The sequence below is a fragment of a genome, unplaced genomic scaffold (genome assembly GCF_019419815.1).
Source record: "Pyrus x bretschneideri cultivar Hongxiangsu unplaced genomic scaffold, Pyrus_bretschneideri_v1 Contig63, whole genome shotgun sequence".
Lineage (NCBI taxonomy): Eukaryota > Viridiplantae > Streptophyta > Magnoliopsida > Rosales > Rosaceae > Pyrus > Pyrus x bretschneideri.
The window spans coordinates 927,677-954,225 of record NW_025999802.1 but is presented as its reverse complement, the minus strand read 5'-3'; the positions used below and the strand labels follow the sequence as shown (position 1 = coordinate 954,225).

The 26,549-nt window shown below is 33.9% G+C and overlaps 2 protein-coding genes across 2 annotated transcripts; both read right to left on the bottom strand.

Annotated features, from left to right (window-relative positions):
* Positions 1–14,327: 14,327 nt before the first annotated feature.
* LOC125471916 (U-box domain-containing protein 21-like) lies at positions 14,328–15,930 on the bottom strand. The gene has a single exon (XM_048572882.1). The coding sequence runs from the start codon at positions 15,808–15,810 to the stop codon at positions 14,479–14,481; it is 1,332 nt and encodes a 443-aa protein (XP_048428839.1). The 5' UTR covers positions 15,811–15,930; the 3' UTR covers positions 14,328–14,478.
* Positions 15,931–21,323: 5,393 nt separating this feature from the next.
* LOC103958241 (receptor protein kinase TMK1-like) lies at positions 21,324–25,522 on the bottom strand. Its single transcript, XM_048572909.1, is given in 4 exon segments — positions 21,324–22,037; positions 22,592–24,946; positions 24,949–24,978; positions 25,462–25,522. Coding segments are annotated over 4 exon segments (2,985 nt in total). The 3' UTR covers positions 21,324–21,498.
* Between the last annotated feature and the right edge of the window lie 1,027 nt (positions 25,523–26,549).

Genomic DNA, 26,549 nt, shown 5'->3' with positions numbered 1-26,549 from the left:
TACGATCAGTACTTACATACCGATTGTATTAAGCTACTGTCGCTAGCTGGTTAGCAACAGTCCAAAGTATGAATCGCTAAATTCATACCGAAGCCCTCTATTCCATTTTTTTTTTTTAGTTTTTAAGTTTTTGTTTTTTGCTTATGTTTGTTTTAGTTCTTTTACCATAACAACAAACTATCAAACTCATATTCTTCAAAATATATTTTTTCATGCAAATTCTATTATCGTACATATTTAAACACTTGTACTTAACGATTTAAAACCTAAATTTGAAGATATTTGAATTTAATAGTGGTTACTCAGATAAAGTGATGTACGAAGAAAACACTCAAAGGAATAAACAAAAAATCAGAAAACACTCAAAGTAATGTACGTGAAATTTGAAAATTATAGTAATACTTTTTGTTATATTCTTGATGGTGGAACCCCATTTTAACATTGTTTTGGGCATCCCTACTATATTTTTCACTTATTTTTTTAGTTTTCGACTTAAATAGTCTACTAAACATACATTTATTGCTCAATAAATCGTAAATTTGAATGAAATAGAAAAGGATACGATCAGTACTTACATACCGATTGTATAAAGCTACTGTCGCTAGCTGGTTAGCAACAGTCCTAAGTATGAATCGCTAGATTCATATCGAACCCCTCTTTTCCATTTTTTCTTTTTAGTTTTTAAGTTTTTGTTTTTTGCTTATGTTTGTTTTAGTTCTTTTACCATAACAACAAACTATCAAATTCATATTCTTCAAAATATATTTTTTCATGCAAAATCTATTATCGTACATATTTAAACACTTGTACTTAACGATTTAAAACCTAAATTTGAAGATATGTGAATTTAATAGTGGTTACTCAGATAAAGTGATTTACGAAGAAAACACTCAAAGGAATAAACAAAAAATCAGAAAACACTCAAAGTAATGTTCGTAAAATTTGAAAATTATCGTAATACTTTTTGTTATATTCTTGATGGTGGAACCCCATTTTAACATTGTTTTGGGCATCCCTACTATATTTTTCACTTATTTTTTTAGTTTTCGACTTAAATAGTCTACTAAATATACATTTATTACTCAATAAATCGTATACTTGAATGAAATTGAAAATGATACGATCAGTACTTACATACCGATTGTATAAAGCAACTGTCGCTAGCTGGTTAGCAACAGTCCTTAGTTTGAATCGCTAGATTCATACCGAACCCCTCTTTTCCCTTTTTTCTTTTTAGTTTTTAAGTTTTTGTTTTTTGCTTATGTTTGTTTTAGTTCTTTTACCATAACAACAAACTATCAAACTCATATTCTTCAAAATATATTTTTTCATGCAAAATCTATTATCGTACATATTTAAACACTTGTACTTAACGATTTAAAACCTAAATTTGAAGATATTTGAATTTAATAGTGGTTACTCAGATAAAATGATGTACGAAGAAGACACTCAAAGGAATAAACAAAAAAGCAAAAAATACTCAAAGTAATGTATGTGAAATTTGAAAATTGTAGTAATACTTTTTGTTATATTCTTGATGGTGGAACCGCATTTTAACATTGTTTTGGGCATTCCTACTATATTTTTCGCTTATTTTTTTAGTTTTCGACTTAAATAGTCTACTAAAAATACATTTATTGCTCAATAAATCGTAAACATGAATCAAATAGAAAATGATACGATCAGGACTTACATACCGATTGTATAAAGCTACTGTCGCTAGCTTGTTAGCAACAGTCGTAAGTTAGAATCGCTAGATTCATACCGAACCCCTCTTTTCCATTTTTTCTTTTTAGTTTTTAAGTTTTTGTTTTTTGCTTATATTTGTTTTAGTTCTTTTACCATAACAACAAACTATCAAACTCATATTCTTCAAAATATATTTTTTCATGCAAATTCTATTATCGTACATATTTAAACACTTGTACTTAACGATTTAAAACCTAAATGTGAAGATATTTGAATTTAATAGTGGTTACTCAGATAAAGTGATGTACGAAGAAAACACTCAAAGGAATAAACAAAAAAGCAGAAAACACTCAAAGTAATGTACCTGAAATTTGAAAATGATAGTAATACTTTTTGTTATATTCTTGATGGTGGAACCCCATTTTAACATTGTTTTGGGCATCCCTACTATATTTTTCACTTATTTTTTTAGTTTTCGACTTAAATAGTCTACTAAATATACATTTCTTGCTCAATAAATCGTAAACATGAATGAAATAGAAAATGATACGATCAGGACTTGCATACCGATTGTATAAAGCTGCTGTCGCTAGCTTTTTAGCAACAGTCCTTAGTTAAAATCGCTACATTCATACCGAACCCCTCTTTTACATTTTTTCTTTTTAGTTTTTAAGTTTTTGTTTTTTGCTTATGTTTGTTTTAGTTCTTTTACCATAACAACAAACTATCAAACTCATATTCTTCAAAATATATTTTTTCATGCAAATTCTATTATCGTACATATTTAAACACTTGTACTTAACGATTTAAAACCTAAATTTGAAGATATTTGAATTTAATAGTGGTTACTCAGATAAAGTGATGTACGAAGAAAACACTCAAAGGAATAAACAAAAAATCAGAAAACACTCAAAGTATTGTACGTGAAATTTGAAAATTATAGTAATACTTTTTTTTATATTCTTGATGGTGGAACCCCATTTTAACATTGTTTTGGGCATCCCTACTATATTTTTCACTTATTTTTTTAGTTTTCGACTTAAATAGTCTACTAAACATACATTTATTGCTCAATAAATCGTAAATTTGAATGAAATAGAAAAGGATACGATCAGTACTTGCATACCGATTGTATAAAGCTACTGTCGCTAGGTGGTTAGCAACAGTCCTAAGTATGAATCGCTACATTCATACCGAACCCCTCTTTTCCATTTTTTCTTTTTAGTTTTTAAGTTTTTGTTTTTTGCTTATGTTTGTTTTTGTTCTTTTACCATAACAAAAAACTATCAAACTCATATTCCTCAAAATATATTTTTTCATGCAAATTCTATTATCGTACATTTTTAAACACATGTACTTAACGATTTAAAACCTAAATTTGAAGATATTTGAATTTAATAGTGGTTACCCAGACAAAGTGATGTACGAAGAAAACACTCAAAGGAATAAACAAAAAAGTAGAAAACACTCAAAGTAATGTACGTGAAATTTGAAAATTATAGTAAAACTTTTTGTTATATTCTTGATGGTGGAACCCCATTTTAAAATTGTTTTGGGCATCCCTACTATATTTTTCATTTATTTTTTTAGTTTTCGACTTAAATAGTCTACTAAACATACATTTATTGCTCAATAAATCGTAAACTTGAATGAAATAGAAAATGATACGATCAGTACTTACATACCGATTGTATAAAGCTACTGTCGCTAACTTGTTAGCAACAGTCCAAAGCTTGAATCGCTAGATTCATACCGAACCCCTCTTTTCCATTTTTTCTTTTTGGTTTTTAAGTTTTTGTTTTTTGCTTATGTTTGTTTTAGTTCTTTTATCATAACAACAAACTATCAAACTCATATTCTTCAAAATATATTTTTTCATGCAAAATCTATTATCGTACATATTTAAACACTTGTACTTAACGATTTAAAACCTAAATTTGAAGATATTTGAATTTAATTGTGGTTACTCAGATAAAGTGATGTACGAAGAAAACACTCAAAGGAATAAACAAAAAAGCAGAAAACACTCAAAGTAATGTACGTGAAATTTGAAAATTATAGTAATACTTTTTGTTATATTCTTGATGGTGGAACCCCATTTTAACATTGTTTTGGGCATTCCTTCTATATTTTTCACTTATTTTTTTAGTTTTCGACTTAAATAGTCTAATAAACATACATTTATTGCTCAATAAATCGTAAACTTGAATGAAATAGAAAATGATACGATCAGTACTTACATACCGATTGTATAACGCTACTGTCGCTAGCTTGTGAGCAACAGTCTCAAGTTTGAATCGCTAGATTAATACCGAACCCCTCTTTTCCATTTTTTCTTTTTAGTTTTTAAGTTTTTGTTTTTTGCTTGTTTTAGTTCTTTTACCATAACAACAAACTATCAAACTCATATTCCTCAAAATATATTTTTTCATGCAAATTCTATTATCGTACATTTTTAAACACTTGTACTTAACGATTTAAAACCTAAATTTGAAGATATTTGAATTTAATAATGGTTACTCAGATAAAGTGATGTACGAAGAAAACACTCAAAGGAATAAACAAAAAAGCAGAAAACACTCAAAGTAATGTACCTGAAATTTGAAAATTATAGTAATACTTTTTGTTATATTCTTGATGGTGGAACCCCATTTTAAAATTGTTTTGGGCATCCCTACTATATTTTTCACTTATTTTTTTAGTTTTCGACTTAAATAGTCTACTAAATATACATTTATTGCTGAATAAATCGTAAACTTGAATGAAATAAAAAAGGATACGATCAGTACTTACATACCGATAGTATAAAGCTACTGTCGCTAGCTTGTTAGCAACAGTCCTAAGTTTGAATCGCTAGATTCATACCGAACCCCTCTTTTCCATTTTTTCTTTTTAGTTTTTAAGTTTTTGTTTTTTGCTTATGTTTGTTTTAGTTCTTTTACTATAACAACAAACTATCATACTCATATTCTTCAAAATATATTTTTTCATGCAAAATCTATTATCGTACATATTTAAACACTTGTACTTAACGATTTAAAACCTAAATTTGAAGATATTTGAATTTTATAGTGGTTACTCAGATAAAGTGATGTACGAAGAAAACACTCAAAGAAATAAACAAAAAATCAGAAAACACTCAAAGTAATGTACGTGAAATTTGAAAATTATAGTAATACTTTTTGTTATATTCTTGATGGTGGAACCCCATTTTAACATTGTTTTGGGCATCCCTACTATATTTTTCACTTATTTTTTTAGTTTTCGACTTAAACAGTCTACTAAATATACATTTATTGCTCAATAAATCGTAAACTTGAATGAAATAGAAAAGGATACGATCAGTACTTACATACCGATTGTATAAAGCTACTGTCGCTAGCTGGTTAGCAACACCAAAGTTTGAATCGCTAGATTCATACCGAACCCCTCTTTTCCATTTTTTCTTTTTAGTTTTTAAGTTTTTGTTTTTTGATTATGTTTGTTTTAGTTCTTTTACCATAACAACAAACTATCAAACTCATATTCTTCAAAATATATTTTTTCATGCAAAATTTATTATCGTACATATTTAAACACTTGTACTTAACGATTTAAAACCAACATTTGAATATATTTGAATTTAATAATGGTTACTTAGATAAAGTGATGTACGAAGAAAACACTCAAAGGAATAAACAAAAAAGCAGAAAATACTCAAAGTAATGTACGTGAAATTTGAAAATTATAGTAATACTTTTTGTTATATTATTGATGGTGGAACCCCAATTTAACATTGTTTTGGGCATTCCTACTATATTTTTCGCTTATTTTTTTAGTTTTCGACTAAAATAGTCTACTAAATATACATTTCTTGCTCAATAAATCGTAAACATGAATGAAATAGAAAATGATACGATCAGGACTTACATACCGATTGTTTAAAGCTACTGTTGCTAGCTTGGTACCAACAGTCTTAAGTTTGAATCGCTAGATTCATACCGAACCCCTCGTTTCCATTTTTTCTTTTTAGTTTTTAAGTTTTTGTTTTTTGCTTATGTTTGTTTTAGTTCTTTTACCATAACAACAAACTATCAAACTCATATTCTTCAAAATATATTTTTTCATGCAAATTCTATTATCGTACATATTTAAACACTTGTACTTAACGATTTAAAACCTAAATTTGAAGATATTTGAATTTAATAGTGGTTACTCAGATAAAGTGATGTACGAAGAAAACACTCAAAGGAATAAACAAAAAAGCAGAAAATACTCAAAGTAATGTACGTGAAATTTGAAAATTATAGTAATACTTTTTGTTATATTCTTGATGGTGGAACCCCATTTTAACATTGTTTTGGGCATTCCTACTATATTTTTCGCTTATTTTTTTAGTTTTCGACTTAAATAGTCTACTAAATATACATTTCTTGCTCAATAAATCGTAAACATGAATGAAATAGAAAATGATACGATCAGGACTTACATACCGATTGTATAAAGCTACTGTCGCTAGCTTGTTAGCAACATTCGTAAGTTCGAATCGCTAGATTCATACCGAACCCCTCTTTTCCATTTTTTCTTTTTAGTTTTTAAGTTTTTGTTTTTTGCTTATGGTTGTTTTAGTTCTTTTACCATAACAACAAACTATCAAACTCATATTCTTCAAAATATATTTTTTCATGCAAATTCTATTGTCGTACATATTTAAACACTTTTACTTAACGATTTAAAACCTAAATTTGAAGATATTTGAATTTAATAGTGGGTACTCAGATAAAGTGATGTACGAAGAAAACACTCAAAGGAATAAACAAAAAATCAGAAAACACTCAAAGTAATGTACGTGAAATTTGAAAATTATAGTAATACTTTTTGTTATATTCTTGATGGTGGAACCCCGTTTTAACATTGTTTTGGTCATCCCTACTATATTTTTCACTTATTTCTTTAGTTTTCGACTTAAATAGTCTACTAAACATACATTTCTTGCTCAATAAATCGTAAACTTGAATGAAATAGAAAAGGATACGATCAGTACTTACGTACCGATTGTATAAAGCTACTGTCTCTATCTTGTTAGCAACGGTCCTAAGCATGAATCGCTAGATTCATACCGAACCCCTCTTTTCTATTTTTTCTTTTTAGTTTTTTAGTTTTTGTTTTTTGCTTATGTTTGTTTTAGTTCTTTTACCATAACAACAAACTATCAAACTCATATTCTTCAAAATATATTTTTTGATGCAAAATCTATTATCGTACATATTTAAACACTTGTACTTAACGATTTAAAACATAAATTTGAAGATATTTGAATTTAATAGTGGTTACTCAGATAAAGTGATGTACGAAGAAAACACTCAAAGGAATAAACAAAAAAGCAGAAAACACTCAAAGTAATGTACGTGAAATTTGAAAATTATAGTAATACTTTTTGTTATATTCTTGATGGTGGAACCCCATTTTAACATTGTTTTGGTCATCCCTTATATTTTTCACTTATTTTTTTAGTTTTCGACTTCAATAGTCTACTAAATATAAATTTCTTGCTCAATAAATCGTAAACTTGAATGAAATAGAAAAAGATACGATCAGTACTTACATACCGATTGTATAAAGCTACTGTCTCTATCTTGTTAGCAACGGTCCTAAGTATGAATCGCTAGATTCATACCGAACCCCTCTTTTCTATTTTTTCTTTTTAGTTTTTCAGTTTTTTTTTTTTTTTGCTTATGTTTGTTTTAGTTCTTTTACCATAACATCAAACTATCAAACTCATATTCTTCAAAATATATTTTTTGATGCAAAATCTATTATCGTACATATTTAAACACTTGTACTTAACGATTTAAAACCTAAATTTGAAGATATTTGAATTTAATAGTGGTTACTCAGATAAAGTGATGTACGAAGAAAACACTCAAAGGAATAAACAAAAAAGCAGAAAACACTCAAAGTAATGTACGTGAAATTTGAAAATTATAGTAATACTTTTTGTTATATTCTTGATGGTGGAACCCCATTTTAACATTGTTTTGGTCATCCCTTATATTTTTCACTTATTTTTTTAGTTTTCGACTTAAATAGTCTACTAAACATACATTTCTTGCTCAATAAATCGTAAACTTGAATGAAATAGAAAAGGATACGATCAGTACTTACGTACCGATTGGATAAAGCATTTGTCGCTATGTTGTTAGCAACGGTCCTAAGTATGAATCGCTATATTCATACCGAACCCCTCTTTTCCATTTTTTCTTTTTAGTTTTTAAGTATTTGTTTTTTGCTTATGTTTGTTTTAGTTCTTTTACCATAACAACAGACTATCAAACTCATATTCTTCAAAATATATTTATTCATGCAAAATCTATTATCGTACATATTTAAACACTTGTACTTAACGATTTAAAACCTAAATTTGAAGATATTTGAATTTAATAGTGGTTACTCAGATAAAGTAATGTACGAAGAAAACACTCAAAGGAATAAACAAAAAATAAGAAAACACTCAAAGTAATGTACGTGAAATTTGAAAATTATAGTAATACTTTTTGTTATATTCTTGATGGTGGAACCCCATTTTAACATTGTTTTGGGCATCCCTACTATATTTTTCACTTATTTTTTTAGTTTTCGACTTAAATGGTCTACTAAATATGCATTTATTGCTCAATAAATCGTAAACTTGAATGAAATAGAAAATGATACGATCAGTACTTACATACCGATTGTATAAAGCTACTGTCGCTAGGTGGTTAGCAACAGTCATAAGTTTGAACCCCTCTTTTCCATTTTTTCTTTTTAGTTTTTAAGTTGTTGTTTTTTGCTTATGTTTGTTTTAGTTCTTTTACCATAACAACAAACTATCAAACTCATATTCTTCAAAATATATTTTTTCATGCAAAATCTATTATCGTACATATTTAAACACTTGTACTTAACGATTTAAAACCTAAATTTGAAGATATTTGAATTTAATAGTGGTTACTCAGATAAAGTGATGTATGAAGAAAACACTCAAAGGAATAAACAAAAAAGCAAAAAACACTCAAAGTAATGTACGTGAAATTTGAAAATTATAGTAATACTTTTTGTTATATTCTTGATGGTGGAACCCCATTTTAACAATGTTTTGGGCCTTACTACTATAGTTTTCACTCATTTTTTTTGTTTGTTTTCGATTTAAATAGTCTACTAAATATACAGTTATTACTCAATAAGTCGTAAAACCACTTCCAAATGCGTTACAAATTTTGCTTAATGCTCATAGAAAATATTTTGTGAAAATAAAAAATTTGCATTCTTGACAAAAAAACGTGGATTAACACTCATAGTTTTTAGTCGATTTTTACAAATTCGTACATAAATCGTCGTTCAAACTATTTATTCTCACCTTCGCCCCACTATGAAGTTTGAAAAATAAAGTAATACTTTATGTTAATATTCTAGAGGGAGGAATCTAATTTTAACAATGTTTTAGGCCTCACTACTATATTTTTCACTTATTTTTTTAGTTTTCGCCTTAAATAGTCTACTAAATATCCATTTGTTGCTCAATAAATCGTAAATCCACTACCAACTACCTTATAAAATTTTCCTTAATACTCACGGAAAATATTTCACAAATAAAATATTTGCATTTTTTTACAAAAAACGTGGGTTAACACCCACATTTTTTTTTAGTCAAAAAAGCAAATTTTTATTTTTGGGCAATATTTTCCGCGAGCATTAAGGAAAACTTTATAAGGTGTTTGGAAGCGGTTTTATAATTTATTGAGCAACAAATGTATACTTAGTAGAATATTGAAGCCGAAAACTGAAAAAATAAGTGAAAAATACAATAGTGAGGATCAAAACATTGTCAAATGGAGTTCCACCCTCAAGAATCTCAACGAAAAGTCTTACCTTAATTTTCAAAATTTCACGGTGAGTATTTTCTGCAAGTATTAAGGAAAACTTTATAACTTGTTTAGAAGCGGTTTTATGATTTATTGTGCATCCAATGTATACTTAGTAGAATATTGAAGCCAAAAACTGAAAAAATAAGTGAAAAATACAATAGTGAAGACCAAAACATTGTCAAATGGGTTCCACTGTCAAGAATCTCAACGGAAAGTCTTACCTTAATTTTCAAAATTTCATGGTGAGGTGAAGGTGAAAGCATATAGATTTTACGATGATTTATGTGCGAATTTATAAAACCGACTAAAAATCGTGAGTGTTAACCCACATTTTTTGGTCAAAAATGTAAATTTTTATTTTTGCATAATATTTTTTGCAAGCATTAAGGGAAAACTTTGTAAGGTTTTTGGAAGCGATTTGATGATTTATTGAGCAATAAATGTATACTTAGTAAAATATGTAAACCAAAAACTGGAAAAAATAAGTGAAAAATACAATAGTGAAGACCAAAACATTGTCAAATGGGATTCCACCGTCAAGAATTTATGGAAAGTCTTACCTTAATTTTCAAAATTTCACGATGAGGCGAAGGTGAAAGCAAATAGTTTGAACGATGGTTCTTTTAGCAATTCCTCCATCTATTTACTTCTTTTTTCTTAAATGAATCTCTATAAAATTCTCATAATTAAATAAAAAAGTTTTAGAAACCCAAAGGGAGTGACCAAAACACGTTTGGGCCTTGAATTAGGTTCGAAGAAAGAAAAAAATTTGGTAATTACGATTACCATACCATGCCAACCAAACTATTTGGCATACCGAAATTTGGTATACCGAAAGTTTGGCACTGTAATGGTAATAGATTTTGTCATACCAAAAGTTTAGTATGGTAATTGGTACATGAATTTCGGTACGATAATCGTACCAATACCACCCCTATGCTCAGGTGTGTTTCATACTGAGTGTGTTTTTGGTCCCAATTATATGGATTTGGATCCTCTCATAAGCTTAAGAGGCTGAGCTCCTGAGCAAAGCACACGGACTGTTGAATTTTGATCCAATAGTACAATTATTATAACGTTTAGAGGGCCTCCAGATCAAAATCTAACGGCCTGTGTGCTTTGCTCAGAAGGCTCAGCCTCCTAAACTCATGAGATAATCCAAGAAAAAATTGTGCTTTGATCTAGTCGTTATCGTGTTTTATTCCCAAGAAAAAAACATGACTATACGTACATATACAATGTATGACTACATATACGTACGATGTATGACTATATACATACGGTGTACTCTTGAAACAAAAACCCTAATTCTCTCATTTCAACACAAAGCACAAAAGCAATGATCAATCATAATATATTTTGAACCCAACAACAAAATCAAGACCATACTTCGGTTTCTCACTAGGAGATACGTTTAATAGATAATGTTAGGGAGACTAAAATTTTAAACTAAATGATATCACTAATAGGAAATAAGCACGTTAGTCAACACTTAAATAATAATTTAATCATAAAAAATCACATCATTTAATTTAAAAAATTGGTCTCCATTATCCATGTTTTATAAAACTAGCCTTCATACACGCGCTCACGCGAGTGCAGAAGGCATTTTTTGAACCACGGTGTAATACGATGAACTTACACGTTAAAAAAAAATGTACAAAAAGAATTAATTATGCGTTATGCGCGTGCGAAAAATCTTTTTTATAACCGGCACTATACGCCTTTTAAGATATTTTGAACGTGTTTAAAAATAGAGAAAATAAGATTTAATAAACAATTGATTAAATCACATTATTGATAGCTCATTGTGAGGTACTAATTATTAAAATAAATAAAAAACACGATGTACTACGATGGACTTCGACGTTTTAAATGTTTTTATATTAAAAAAATATACAAAAAGAATTAATTATGCGTTATGCGCGTGAGAAAGACCTTTTTTTATAACCGGTACTACACACCTCTTAAGATATTTTGAACGTATTTAAAAATAAAGAAAATAATATTTAATAAACAACTGATTAAATCATATTATTGCTAACTCATTGTGAGGTATTAATTATTATTAATAAAAAATTAAAAAAAATTAAAAAAATAAAAACTGTACATGAAAAAGTTAAATATTAAACAATTGTTTAACACTGTACATTAAATAGTAAAATATTAAAACACTATTTATCACTTTGTTGACAAAAGAAATGTCAAATATTTGAAGTAAATAAATAATTTTAGATCATGTTAGAAGTAACCTCTCATAAACTAATTAAAGTAGATAAATTCACATAATAAAATCAGTCTTTATAGAATTTACATTAAGAATAAAAAAATAATATTTAATAAACAATTAATTGAATTACATTATTTTTAACCATTGTGAGGCCAAGCTAACCCTCTCCCCCTTAGTGTAGATAATATTATGTGTTAAAAAAAAATCATTTGACAATTAATTTAATCACATTATTATCTGCGTGTGAAAGACCTTTTTTATAACTGGCATTATATGCTTCTTACGATGTTTTGAACGTGTTTAAAAATAGAGAAAATAATATTTAATAAACAACTGATCGAATCACATTATTTCTAGCACATTGTGAGGCTAAGCCCACCCTCTCCCCTTAGTGTAGATAATATCGTTTGTTACATAAAAAAAATAATCATTTGACAACTTATTTAATCACATTATTATCCGCGTGTGAAAGACCTTTTTTATATCACGTGGCACCATCAATTTTGTCATTTGTTTATTATTTTCTCTCTTCCCTTTCATTTTTTTATTCTTTTCTCTGATGAACAGTGGAGAACAGTGTGATGAACAGTGGAATTTGGGGTCACACATGAGACAAAAATTTTGGTGTCGCCCGCTTCGACAAAAAGAAGTGGACCAAAATGCCCCTTAACCAAAAAAAAACCTGCCCAAGAGCATATTTCAAATTATGTAAGTGTAAATTGGTCATCTAGCCATAAAAAAAACTGTGATGCACTGTGACCTTTTCCATTGGCTTTCTATATAGGATAGTGGGCCATTTAAGTGTCTAGAAGAGAAATTAAGGAGATATAGCCTAATCCGTCTCTTAAATAAAATAAAAAATAAAAATAAAAGTTTAAGACGGTTGTTTTGCTCTAGAAAGTCTTCTATTTTGTAGCTATTGTTGAATGGCATGGTTTGATGAGAATCTAAACTTTAATCCGTATTCAAGATTGCAGAAAAAAGTTTATAAGAAAACCCAGATAGTCACCCTTCTCTAATTTTCAATGAAAAGAAAATTTTTCAAGCCTGCAAAATGATATATAAGGAAATTAACCTAGATAGTCACCCTTCTCAAATATTTAAAGGTAACCCCCAAAAAAATTGAAAGTTGCATACTTAGACTTTAAAAAAAAAAAAAATTACTAATATTATTAGGGGATGAGAAAGTTTAAAACTATTACAATAATTTAGATGAGGGGAACACATGGATAGATATCCAACACATTATCCACAAGAATATTGAACTACATACAGTTGCATACTTAAACATCCAAGTTGCTAGAGTATTGTGCACCCTCTTTTGCCTAAGTTCATCTTATAATTTAGATTAATTTAATGTAGATTAATTTAATGTAAACTTATCGCTTTTATAAACAGCAAAATTATGAGTACAAAATTGGAAGCAGCTTGATGTGAACAATTAACCAACTGAATATTATACATACATAATTGCTTTTGGAGAGCAACTTTAGTGCGTTCTAAACCAATTTTACGCAACCTTTAAGATTAGGCAGCCACATTAAAAATGTGCGCATGTGAGACCTAGTTTGGTTAAAAGAAGAGATAGGGGTTGTGTTTTGCTTGTTTTTGTATTTTCCAATTTCTTTTGTTTAGTTTCTAAAGATCAGTCAAATCGGGCTCCTGGGAACTTGCGGACCCATCAACTCCGAGTTGATCTGCAGCTAACATGTGTGTGTGCAATCGTTTTCTATATTTCCAGTCACAAATGACAATCACGATTATTGAATCTACCTTTTATACTCCATGTATATGTAAAAGCCGGGAACGCGAAGCGCAAACGAAGGTGAGTTGCTAGGCCAAATTCCCTGCCGACTATCGGAAACCGAGTGGTAAAGCCATGATCCCCTTACTGGTATTTGTAACATTCGAGTTACCATCCACCTTAAAAGTCAAATTTAAGTTTTCCTTCAAGATAATTCTCTGAATTCATTCATCGAGAGATTGGCTCATTAATCAAACTAACTTATATATGTGTATATCTAATGGTTGTATAAATTACTTTTCCTACTTTACCGATCATATGATATTCATCTTTATTAGAGACGTGGTTAGTAAATATGTACAAATAACATTATTCTTCATTAAACACTCAAATTAATCAACTCAATAAAACGTACACACATAAAAAACAAGTACCAATTGAAGAGAAATATTAAGGGAACTCTCTCAAAAGTGGGACTCTCCATTGGCTCTCTGTCACCTCACAATTTAACTTCAATTCTCGTGCCAACATTATAAAACAGACGTAATGCTACACGTACAATCTATTTGTATCATCTCTCTAATAAATGTAAGGTTCATCATCGCATGTGGGTCTCATATCTATTAGAGAGATGGTACAAGTAGATGATAAGGATAACATTTTTGAAAACATAGAGCAAAAAACACTAGAGGGCAGCGAGTCCATGAAAAATCCCATTTTTGAGAGAGTTTCCTTACCATAACTACATACTCAAGAGGCCAATATAGTGATTACCACTTAATTTCTGTAAAGCATTTAGTATGTATAGTATTTGTATTTGTATTTTGTACAACATTGATGAACTGTGAAAATATTGAAAAGGGTCAATCAATAACCCTGGCTTTCTCTCATCCTAATTAACAACTACAATATTTCTGAACATTGATGAATAATCAAAAAGGCCTCTTGAGCTGCTTAAAATCCATAGAATCAATACACTCCAACCTCTCCCTATGAATGTTCAACGCCTTTAACAAGTCCGTGACCTTGTCTTTGGTCCTCTCCGCACAACCAACTTGCAAAAGTAGCAAGAGCTTTTGAAACGCACCCACTTGAAGGGCCTCCACGAGCACACCTCCGTCTTCCCTAGTCTCGTTCTTGCAAAGCTTCCAAAGAATAGACACGGAAAACTCCGTGGCCAAATCCGAAACCCTAAGTATCTTCTTCACCACAACCGGCATGGTCAAGGCATGAAGGTAGGCCTTTTCCCTGCCTTGCTTGCTTCCGCAAAGTCCGTCTAGCACTCCCAACGCCTTCTCGCAAATGCTTCTTTCGGCATCTACAAGAATGTCCGAAAGCAGCGACACCAATCCCAGCTCTACAAATCTCTCTTTGATTTTCTCTTTGGAAAGAGAGGAGGATGATGAGTTGACCATTTGATACATGATGACCAAGGACGCTTTTGTAGAAGTAGGGCAAACTGGTTCTTTGATCAGCTTCACTAGCACCTCCAGAGCTCCTTCGATCTCTGCCAAAGCATCGATCTTCTGATGATCATGATCAGATGAGACAGCGGTCTCTTTGAGCACCAACGATGCGTTTCGTCTTTGTGAGAAATCTCCACTCTCCAAAAACCACACCATGCAACACAACGAAGCAGGCGATCCGAGGTACAAGTTAGCCTCCTTGTCAAGCGGGAAAACCAAAGTCAAAGCAGACAAAATCTCCTCCAAAACGGCAACGTTTTGATGGTGTTGAGAAGTTGAAAATGCATTAAACGCACCCGCTAGAACGCTCCCCGTGCCACTAGCCACAATGCAACGCTTGTTACGCTCGCTTTCTTTCGCCAACGCCTTGATCTTCGCCACCAAAACTCGGCAATCATCCTTGTTCTCATGATGACTCGATGTCGTAATCTTTGATAAAATCTCGGTCACCTGAACCGAACTGATCGGAATGCGAGGGGTGGGAATGCGCTCGATTCCAAAAGACTTTTTCTCGACGCACCAACCCTGTATCATCTTGCGGATGGTGTGATTGGGAATTGGATCGAAGCTTGTGAGGACTTGGTTTGTTATAGGGCACGTGAAGTTGCCGGCTTCAATCCACGTCTCTATGCTCTGACGGTCGTACGTGATCCCGGTGGACAGCGTGACCGGATCCTTCATCAACTCAAGTGAAATTGGGCACCGGAAATGGTTTGGTATGGTCAGCTCCATGTCGCCGGCCTCACCCTCCTTGGCAGCACCGCGGCCGGCTCTCAGCCTTCTCCATGATAAGGTCATGACAACTGAATTAATGAACTGTGTCTATCTGAGATATCAACGTTGGAATGGTATAATAGGTGGATCGACTAGTACTATGATATATATGTATTGTTGTTGGGTTGGAAATTTGTAAGGATGGATATATATATATATATATATATATAGTGGTTGATGTTTTTTGTATGTTTAAAATATGGACGCGGTTCAAGTTGGAAACTTAGGAAACGTTTATAAAATAGTGATAACTAATGGGTTTTGAATATTTGACCGTTGAACGTTTGAAATGGTAAGAGACGAACAGGAAGTGGTGCACCGTCAAAGGAGGAGGTGTCGGGCAATCTGTACGTACTGTTTGGAAAAAATCAAAGGTTTGACGCCAGGCCGGTCAACTGGTCGGTGGATTGACCGACTCGGATTATATCGCATTTGTTAAACCTTGGACCAGATCAGCATGTGAGATGAATGGGTTCACTAACTGATGAGATTGGTCTTTTCTTAATGTGTTTGATTAGTTTCGCCATTGGGCTAATATATACGCGCATCAAACAAGAACCCGGACTCAAGCTGGTGATTCTTATCGGAGTGGCAAAAAGTATTGATGGTTATGCATTCTAATGCATGTTCGATCCCCACCGATTTCATTCTTCCGTAACTCGCAATCATATTTATGCTTTAAGGTGAATGTTAGACATACAGCATGTAGAATTATCAGAGAGATGGGCAATACGGCCCACTTCCAACAACACCGATATTATCCCCAACTTGGTAATTACCACCTGCACAATCCGTCAGATGTGGGGTTTTATCACAAAACAACACCGATATTATCCTGAACTTAGTAATTACCACCTGCACAATCCGTCAGATGTGGGGTTTTATCACAAAAGGTCTTGGTCGGCAACCACGTGGAGTCAAGGGGACTCACCCTACATGCAGGGCCAAGGGACCCACCATCATCGAGGGGACCCACCCATCACGTGGCAGTACAGTATAGGCCCGCTCCCTGGCTCTGATACCATGTAGAATTATCAGAGAGACAGGCCATACAGCCCACTTCCAACAACACCGATATTGTCCCTAACTTGGTAATTATTACCTGCACAATCCGTCAAGTATAGGGTTTTATCACAAAAAATCTCGGTATTAATTAAAGTGAGGTTAGGATATTTAAACTATTAGTTTTCTTTTTGTATGACCAATGTAGGATTCAATGTAGCATACTGATCGAGACTATGGCTATCTGCCATGAGTGTCAACAAAACCCTAGAAAAAAGGAAAGTAATAAACTACTTGTTTGAGAGAGAGAGAGAGAGAGAGAGAGAGAGAGAGAGAGAGAGAGAGAGAGAGAGAGAGAAGCTTCGTTTTACTGTGATTGTGAGATTTCCTGTGATTGTGAGATTTCAAGGCCAATTCACTTGGTGATTTGAGCCAATTTACAAGGCACCGATTGTTTATAGTCGTGTGAAATGTCACACGAGAAAAGATGCGGACGCAATTGTTGAATATAACAGTTTCATTTTAAAAAAACATTGGGTTGTACTTCCGATAACACATGGTCATCTGTTTATACTAAATAAGGAAAACTAATGATATAATTTGAAAACTTTGAGTTTTAAAAAAAAATGATAAAAATGCGTTGTAAGTGAATAGTATTAGGATTAACTTTTTAGGGTGAAAATGTGATTTTTTGTTAAAGTGAACAGTACCAGGAGTTTTTCGTTAAAGTTCCCTACTAAATATCCCTTTCATGTATTTTGGTACCATTCATTTTCTAGTCCAACTCTTTACGCCTAGTGGTTGTACAAAGACGTTTGAACACAAAATTTTCTCCTACTAAACTAACCATATTTTGGGCTCCATTGGTATTGGCATTCTATATATTAAGTACAACACTTTACCGTTATATATTCTGGAGGTGACAAAAATGGATGTTTAAGCTTAGAAAGATAATAACTTACATGGAATAAACAAAGGTTTATGATATGATTTAAGCTGGCCATAGCCTATATAGCACTACTTGCCGGCTTTTGTGTTAGGGTTCGTTCGAATATGCTTTTAAAATAATTGAAAGCGTTTTTAAAAAAAATAATTTTAGGTTCTAAAAGCACTTAAAGTGCTTTCTGCTGTGCTTCTTCTAGGAAACACTTTAAGTGTTTTTCTAGGATTTACTTGCATCTTTACTAAAAATTGATTCTAAAAATATTTTCACCAAAAACATTTCATTCATTTTAAAAGCACATATAAACGATCTCTTATATTATTAAGATGGAAAATAAAAGCCTCGTGACTTTCGACACAAAACCAACACTCTAACTCGTGAGTTTCATTTTTTATTTTATTTTGTCACGCATAATATTTATGACAAATGCACTGTTACTGTAACATTTCTATTTAATAATACAAATTTTTATTTACAAGATGAATCATTCACACATGATATCACGATAGAAACATACTAATTGGGTTTGACAATTTCTTGTAAGACCCGTTAACTAAACACGAAACGACATGAAAGATTTCGACATCAACAAGTTAACGATTCGGGTCTTTACCCGTCGCTCATTAACGAGTTGAATCGTTATTGGATGACTCGTTAAAAACCCGATAAGATGATGTTTATTAGATATAGACATTAGCCATTGCAATTTTTTCCATAACCTGTTAAGTTGACACTAAACGACCCCACTCAATCGGGTCATTATTAGGTCACATGTTAAAAACTTGTTAAGAAAGCGAGTTTATATGATACGACCCGTTAAGATAACAATCATAATATAAAACGACACGAGTACAACAAATACAACCCGTTTATCAGACCTAATACCAAGAGAGAGGATCATCGCCATATCCTCTTTGTGAGGATCCCGAAGATCCTCCAATCACATTCGTTTATTGTACATCGTGCGGTCAATTTTCGTCAGGTATTGTTTCTATTCAACCTTAAATAAAAAAATTTACAAAAATTTCTGACCGTACGATATACGATGAATGAATATGATGTAAGGATCTCCGGAATCTTCACAAAGAAAATTCAGCGAGAATCCTCACGCTACCATGTAAATTATTATCAAGCATAAAATATGTTTTTCAACTAAAATTAAAAAAAATGGACTAGTCAACGTTGCAGACCTGACAAATACGCCACATAAAGAATTGGAATCAGGAGAACGGCGAGTGATTTGGGGACAAAATCGAGACATGTGGGATGTGGCCCCCCCCTTAAGTCACTGTTGGAGTTGGAGAATATTCTATAACTAGAAAAACAAAACAACATTGTAGCTAGCAAACCGCGTAAGATTCTCACTCTTCCGAATCCCTCCTGCTTCTTTCCTCTTCTCTTATATATATATATATATATATATATATATATATATATATATATTTTTTTTTTTTTGTGTTTTTCTCTCTACAAAAAAAATTAGGGTGAATTATATTTTCTTACTTCAGGTTTGGGGTCTATTTTAATTCCTTACAACATCTTCAAAACATTTCACTTCCTTATAACATCTTCAAAACATTTCACTTTCATACCTTAAGTACTATTTTATTTCAAAATAATACCCCCGTTACATTTTCCATCCATTGATCCGCTAAGTGCTGACCTGACTGACACATATATAACACGTGGCTGCCAAATATCTACCACATGAAAAAAAAATATTAAAAAAAAAAACCTGAATTGAAAATAAAAATAAATAAAAACCTGAAACCCATTCTCTTTCCCCTTCCCCGCAACCCCCAACCCAAAGCCTAAATCCCATATCTTCTCTGATCCACTCTTCCCTGTTCACCTCCCCGACCCACTTCGTCTTCTCCACCCTAGCACCCCCCTTCTCCCATCCCCTATCATCACCCACCCCTTCTCCCGTCACCAACCCTATCCATCAGCCCCCAGATCTTCTCTGCCTTCACTTTCGACAACACACTGCAGCCACTACGAAGCCTCGAGCTTCAGCAATCCTCGAGTTCAACAACACATTAAAGCCTCACGAAGCCCCGAAATCAACGACTTTGTTGCGGTTCTTCCTCCTTGCTACCTCGCCAACATTAAATTTCTTCCCTACCATGACCCCCATGTGGGTGTCAAAGACAGAGAGGTAACCCCACTCCACCCCACCATTCCTCTATTTTTTTTCTCTAACCACCAACACTGTAACAACTAATAATCCATTCTTCAGCCAATAGTTGTGCATCATTGCAAACCCACAACCCAAGCCTCTTAATTTCCCACAAATTAATCTCTTACTTTTATTCATTTCTAATTCTAAAGAGAAAGCTGAAGCTTTGAACTAAGAAAATTGGGGATTTGAGATTTCGTCTCCAGGACAACCATTTCGTTGAATTGGGATTTTTTTAGGGTTTTCTCCCTGCAACCCAAGTTTTATTTGCTTCAGAAAGCCATGGAATTTTTCAATCAACGTATGGTAGTTGTGATTTCACTAATTTGTGGTAGCTGGCAGGGCGAAGGTGAGGGTTTAGGTTAGTTGGGAGAAAAGTGAGTTTAGTTGTTTGATTTCTAACGAGGATGGGTGAGGTTACAGAACACGAACCCAGAAAAAGCAATTGTCGGGCTCGGCGGGGATGGCGTCGAGGTGGCAGTTGAGGAGGAGGGAGGGGAGGGAGGGTTGGACACGGTGGCGGTGAAGAGCATTGGAGGTGGAGGGATTTGGGCTCGATGAAGGTGAGGGGGTCGGGAGGGGAGGGAGAAGATGGGTTCTGCGTTTTCTGGGTTTGTTTGGGTTTGTTTGTTTGTTTGTTTTTTTGTTTTTGCTTTTTTAAAATAATTTAAATAGGGTAAATATTATTATATTTTAAATGTATAAAAATTATTATTTTTATTACATGGCAGACATTTGGCAGCCACGTGACATATATGTGACAATCACGTCAGCATTTAACATATCAATGGATAGAAAATGTAATGGAGGTACTATTTTGAGTAAGAAAGTGAAAATATTTTGAAATATTTTGAAGATGTTGTAAGGAATTGAAATCGAGCCCAAACTTAAGATATGAAAGTGTAATTTACCTAAAAAATTAATATAAGATATTAGTGTGATTTAGTCACAACCTTTAAAAAGGTGAGAAAATGAGAGAGATTAAAAAGAAAGGGAATTCTACTCGTTGTCAAACAGTATCTACTTTAGTCCATGTCGGACACGTGTCGCTCATTGCCCTCGTTTTCCATCAACCATTTATTCGATGCCATTCGTGGGCAAAATCCAAGCGAGGCTGAGCTGTTGGTTCATTCATGCATGCTAGTACAAGGGAAATGGGAAAGCATACGCGCCCCCATTACATTCGAGTTTGAATAGCTCTCTACGTAAATTAGACTAGTTCACAGGTTTTCTTGGTTCGAGTTCATAAAGGGACGGGTGGACGATAATCGCACCAAGTAGAGGGAAGGAGTTGGTTGCATGGTCCACAATCGTTATGTGTAATTTGTCTCGCCCAATCCTGTATGACATTGACCAAACCCAAAACAACTTTGGGCAAAGTTTTAAACTAGGTTCACAGAGAGGGACAAAATCTTGGATCACATCAAAGGCTTAATCAGCCATCTTCATTAACCTCTGAGACTAATTAAACTATCTTAACATAACGAAGTAAACGACAAATGCATCCCCTGTTCACATCAGGATAATAAGCACAGTAACTACAAGCCATTTGAACATTCAATGTAGCTCCGAACTGCTTTCTCCACCTTTACCGCCCATCCGATGATGTAAACGATTCTGCAAATCCAGGTGGCCGAGTAGGTATGCTGGTTTGGGTGTTATCCCCGCTGGGAAACAATGATGAAGACGACGAAGAATCGTCAAGGTTGCTATTGCCCTCAAAAGCCCGCCACTTCTTCAGTGCTTGTGGTAAGGTCATTTCGAGGTCAATTCCATGCATATCATCAGAATCTTTGAGTTCAGATGGTTTCCATTGCTCAACGAGCGACGAAAGCACATTGACTGCATGACCCATGTCAGGCCTCTGGTAGGGCTCCCTTGCACTGCAATGCCCAGCAAGCTCAGCGACAGTGCTAATACTAGAAAGAGTTTCCTCATTGAGATCAATGGTTGGATCAATGACATTCCGGAGTGCATCCTTGTTAATGAGCATTCTACGGAACCATGTAACAAGGTGCAACCTCTCCTCTGGTTGGCTTTCATCAATTGCTTTTCTACCCGTGATCAACTCCATCAAGATCACTCCGAAGCTATACACGTCAACCTTGAGTGTCATACGCCCAGTTGCTGATACATTACAAACTTGTGGTTTTAGTGCCTTGAATTTTTATTAATCGAAAGACTGTAAGCATAAATAAGTACGGCAAACCATATGAATTCAGTCAACATGTTAGAGACAACAAATGCAAGGCACAGACACGAGCCATTTCACTCTTTTCTATTTTCTTCACATTCCTTGATTTTGAAAATTATGCATGCCAGAATGTCCATGGAAAATCAAAGAATTGGAACATAGAATTTTAGTGCGCAAATGATGCGGTTGATCTAATTCAGTCCTACATGTGTTGACTAGCATATGAAAGTCTCATACTGTCAATGCAATATAACTTGATGCCATCATATTTTCACGATAAAGAATATCATTTTCACAGTTCTGTCCCCGTCACTGATTATTCCAGTGGTTTGCACAAAGAACAATCAGTGAGAGATAATCTAATAGTTATTGTAGTTCATTGAACAATGGCATTTACTGGAATATCTAATCATACATTATAAAGCAAACACCTTTCGCACTTCTAAAATGGAATTTGAAAAGAAAAGTGCGTATAGAAATATTTTACCTGCATACTCTGGAGCCAAATAGCCAAAAGTTCCGGCTAGTCTCGTCTCAATTGAGGCTTTCCCTTCTGGAGCAAGACGAACCAGTCCAAAGTCTGAAACTTTAGCCCGCTTATCATCTCCGAGTAAAATGTTCGAAGGTTTAAGATCCCTGTGAATGAAAGTCTGGTTGGCTAAACCGTGGAGATACTCAACCCCTCTTGCAACATCCAAGGCAATGGTCAGCCTTCTAGTCCATTCAAGTGGCTTCAGACCTTCCTCTATCCAGTTGAACAAGTATCTACTAAGAGTCCCTTGAGGCATGTATTCATAAACAAGAAGCCTCTCGTTTCCTTCCAAACAATAGCCAAGAAGTCCAACCAAGTGGCGGTGTCGGACCTTAGTAAGAACTGCAATCTCAGACTTGAACTCTTTTAGACCCTTCTCCGCCACCACTCCAGATTCCATCCTCTTCACTGCAATCTTTGTCCCATCATGCAACTCCCCTTTGTACACAGTTCCGAAACCACCTTTTCCTAATACATTATTTTCACTGAAATTATTGGTCACATTTCTCAAAACTTGGATTGAAATGACCATACTTCCCGCCTCAACCACATGATTGTCATTAGGTCCACTACTTGCCGGACTCTTATAGGACTCATTTCCACCGCGATTAACACCAGAGCTAGCAACCGAGATCTTGACTGCATTTTGATCTCCAGAATGACGAGGACGAATAACCAGTGCGTTTGGACTTTGCACTCTGCCAGAATGCTTTCTCTTAAGTAGACAAAAAGCAACAAACCCAACTACAACCAATCCACCAACACTGCCGATGACAGCCCCAACAACCACCCCAGTCCTAGATTTTTTACCTCCACCTGAGTGCGAGCCAGGCAGTGAATTAGGAGGTGTCGCAGGCGAAGGGGGACCATCCTTAACAATACGAGGGTTCCCACCTGTTTTCACTTGCACAGTATCATTAAACTTGGGTACTTGACCATCAAGTTGATTGTTACTAACATCTATCTCTTGAAGGTTGGGCAGTTGCGTAAGTTCCTGTGGTATAGTACCCGTGAGATTATTATTGTCAAGTCTCAATGTTTGCAAGAAGGTAATCAGAGAATAATTTGTAGAGATCGTACCCCTCAGACCCAGGCTCCGAAAGATGACAACGGTAATGTTTCCTCCATGACACACAATTCCCTTCCAGTTATTACAAGGATCATTCCCTTTCCAACTCTCTGCAAAAACAGTAGGATAACCCATGTCTTTGACGACCAAAAGCAAAATATTGACACGAGCGTCGCAATCAACACCCGGCTTATCACTGCAAAAACTATTTTGCGATGTCATATCCACCTGAATCCCATCGCCAAACTTGGGCATTGGCCCTTGAAGCATATTGTTGGTCAAATTAACAGAAGTAAGGGATTTAAGATTTAACAAAGACGCCGGAACAACGCCGGTGAGCTTGTTATCCCTCAAACTCAGAGTGGTCAAGCTACCTAATTTCAACAAGTCCGGTATTGGACCGGTGAAAAAATTACCATGTAACCAAACTTCACGCAGAGAAGTCATGTTCTGTAACACATCAATAGTACCATTAAGCCTATTGGTGCCCTGTTGGCCGTTCAACCAGAGGGACTGAATACTCGAACTCGAAAAACTAGCAGGCAATTCGCCTTCAAGGTAATTGAAAGCCAAATGCAATTCAGTCAAACCTGGGAAATTGGAACCGGTGAAGATATCGGGGATTCTTCCGCTGATGTTGGTCTCGGTTGCGGAGAATTCCCTCAGCGCTGTGGCGTCTTTGAGAGTGTCCGGAATCTGCCACGCCGCGAAGGGGTTGTGGTCGATGTTGATGCTGTCAAGAAAGGTGAGTCCGGTGAAGAAATCGGAAGGGAAGAACGAGAAGTTGTTGTCGTGGGCGAGGAGTACCTGAAGCGGTTGCAGCCCGGAGAGGCTCGGAAAAGGTCCCGTGAGTTGGTTGTTCTGAACCTCGAGTTGCTGCAAATTTGAAAGTTTTTGAATTTCCGGCGGAAGCGTGCCGGTGAGTTTCTGATTACCCAATTGGATTTTGAAAACCTTGCCGTCCTTGGTGCAACTGACTTGTCCCCAGTTGCAGTAATCGGTGCCTGACCACCCGAGACTGTTGGGGCCGATGCTTTTGCTGAGTGCTTCCATGGCCGCTCCGTCGTCGCCGCCGGCGGACTGGGAGTGTGCTGATGGTGGGTAGAGCGAAAAGAACAAAAGCAGCACACCAGGGAAACAACCCCAGAAACCCAGATGGGGGTCCTTCATCTTTCCTGGGAAAATCAGCCCAAAAGTGTAGAGAAAATGAAAAAGGCAGAGACTTTAACAGAGAAAGAAACGCAGAATAATGCAGGACTAATGGGCGGAGAATCTGAGAATCGGGCGGAAAATAGGAAGAAGAAAAAGGTGAACGTTTTGAATGATAATTTGATTTACGTGGGAATTTATTTCTCTCTCTCTCTCTCTTTCTGTTTTCGATTTAAAAAATTCAAGGGAATAAATGGAAAAGGAAAGATAAGTATTGGTTGGCTTTTATTACAAATTTCTTGTTTTCGTTTCGAGTAATGTTATTCGTGTCATATTTTTATATTACATTTTCATATTATCTTAGGTAGTATTTGATGTAGACAGTTTGAATTAATCAGATTTTTAAATTTAATTTATTATTTAATAAACTAATAATTAAGCAAAACTAGTTAATTAAATGATGATTATGGTATACAATGAGTCTTTCTCCTTTCTTTCCTTGGGTTTTGCAAATTTTTCAAATGATATGACTATCCACATCAAATGTCACCTAAGATGGTATAAAAATATGTTATAAATAACATTACTCTTTGATTTTATACTGCACGTATTGCCTGTTTGGAGTTCTCATATAGTGGACAATCGATATGAGCTTTGCTGTCTTCCATCTCACTATTTGTTTGGTATTATTCCATCTCAATTTTCTGATACGCACAATAATTTATATGACACGAGTACATCGTTATCGTTTTATTTTGTGCTAATATACAATGTTATGTGTTAGTTTTTAAGTTTGTGATGTTGTATGATTGACACAAATCAAGTGACGGTGTATTTGTGTTAGTAAACTATTATTTTGTATAGGTATGGTGAGTTGGTTGAGTAGTGTCAATTTCATTTTTTGTCAATGTTCATTTTTGCTTCTCGTGAATTTAAATAATTTAGAATATCGTGTTATTCAGAAATACGATCATGATTTGTGATCTGCAAGAGTAATGTTATTTGGAATTAAATCCTAGTGGATTTGTTAATTGACAAATATGTGGTGTGAATGATATCAAAGTAAAATAAGGATGATTTGGATTTTGGAGTAAATAATTGTGTGATTTTTTTGGCCTTTTCTATCTGTAATCTTTGTATTTGTGTACCGAGTACGGATCAACCCTTTTATGAGAAATCGGCATTAATCGGGCACTGAAATTTCTAATTACCTTAATTAATTTCCTTAATGGTGAACAAGTTTCTTAATAATTATTTTTAATTCATGGAGGGTCAACTCTTTGACGACCCAAAGATTAAAATAAGAAGGTCCATTGGGCCCAAATCTCCAAACGATCTTTTGCATGGCCTCCATTGGACACTACTGACAGAAGGCGGATTTTTTTTTTTAATTTCCCCCTTCAATTTTTTTTTACTATTTTTTGCACAAAGATTCAACCTTCCAAATTTCAAGCGCTAGAAGAAAAATAATATAGCAATTTGCAGCAAATTCATTTGTTCAATATTATTCGTCCATATCTGGTTCATAATCCAGCAATTTTGGTAAATCATGTAACATTATAGCTAATGCTATAATTTGTAGATTTTTCATGTTGAAAAATGAAAAGTTAAAAAAAATTTCAATAATTTGTAAGGAGTTAGATTACTCTTCTTATTGTCAATTGATTTCAAGGTAGAATTTCAAATACTTTTAAG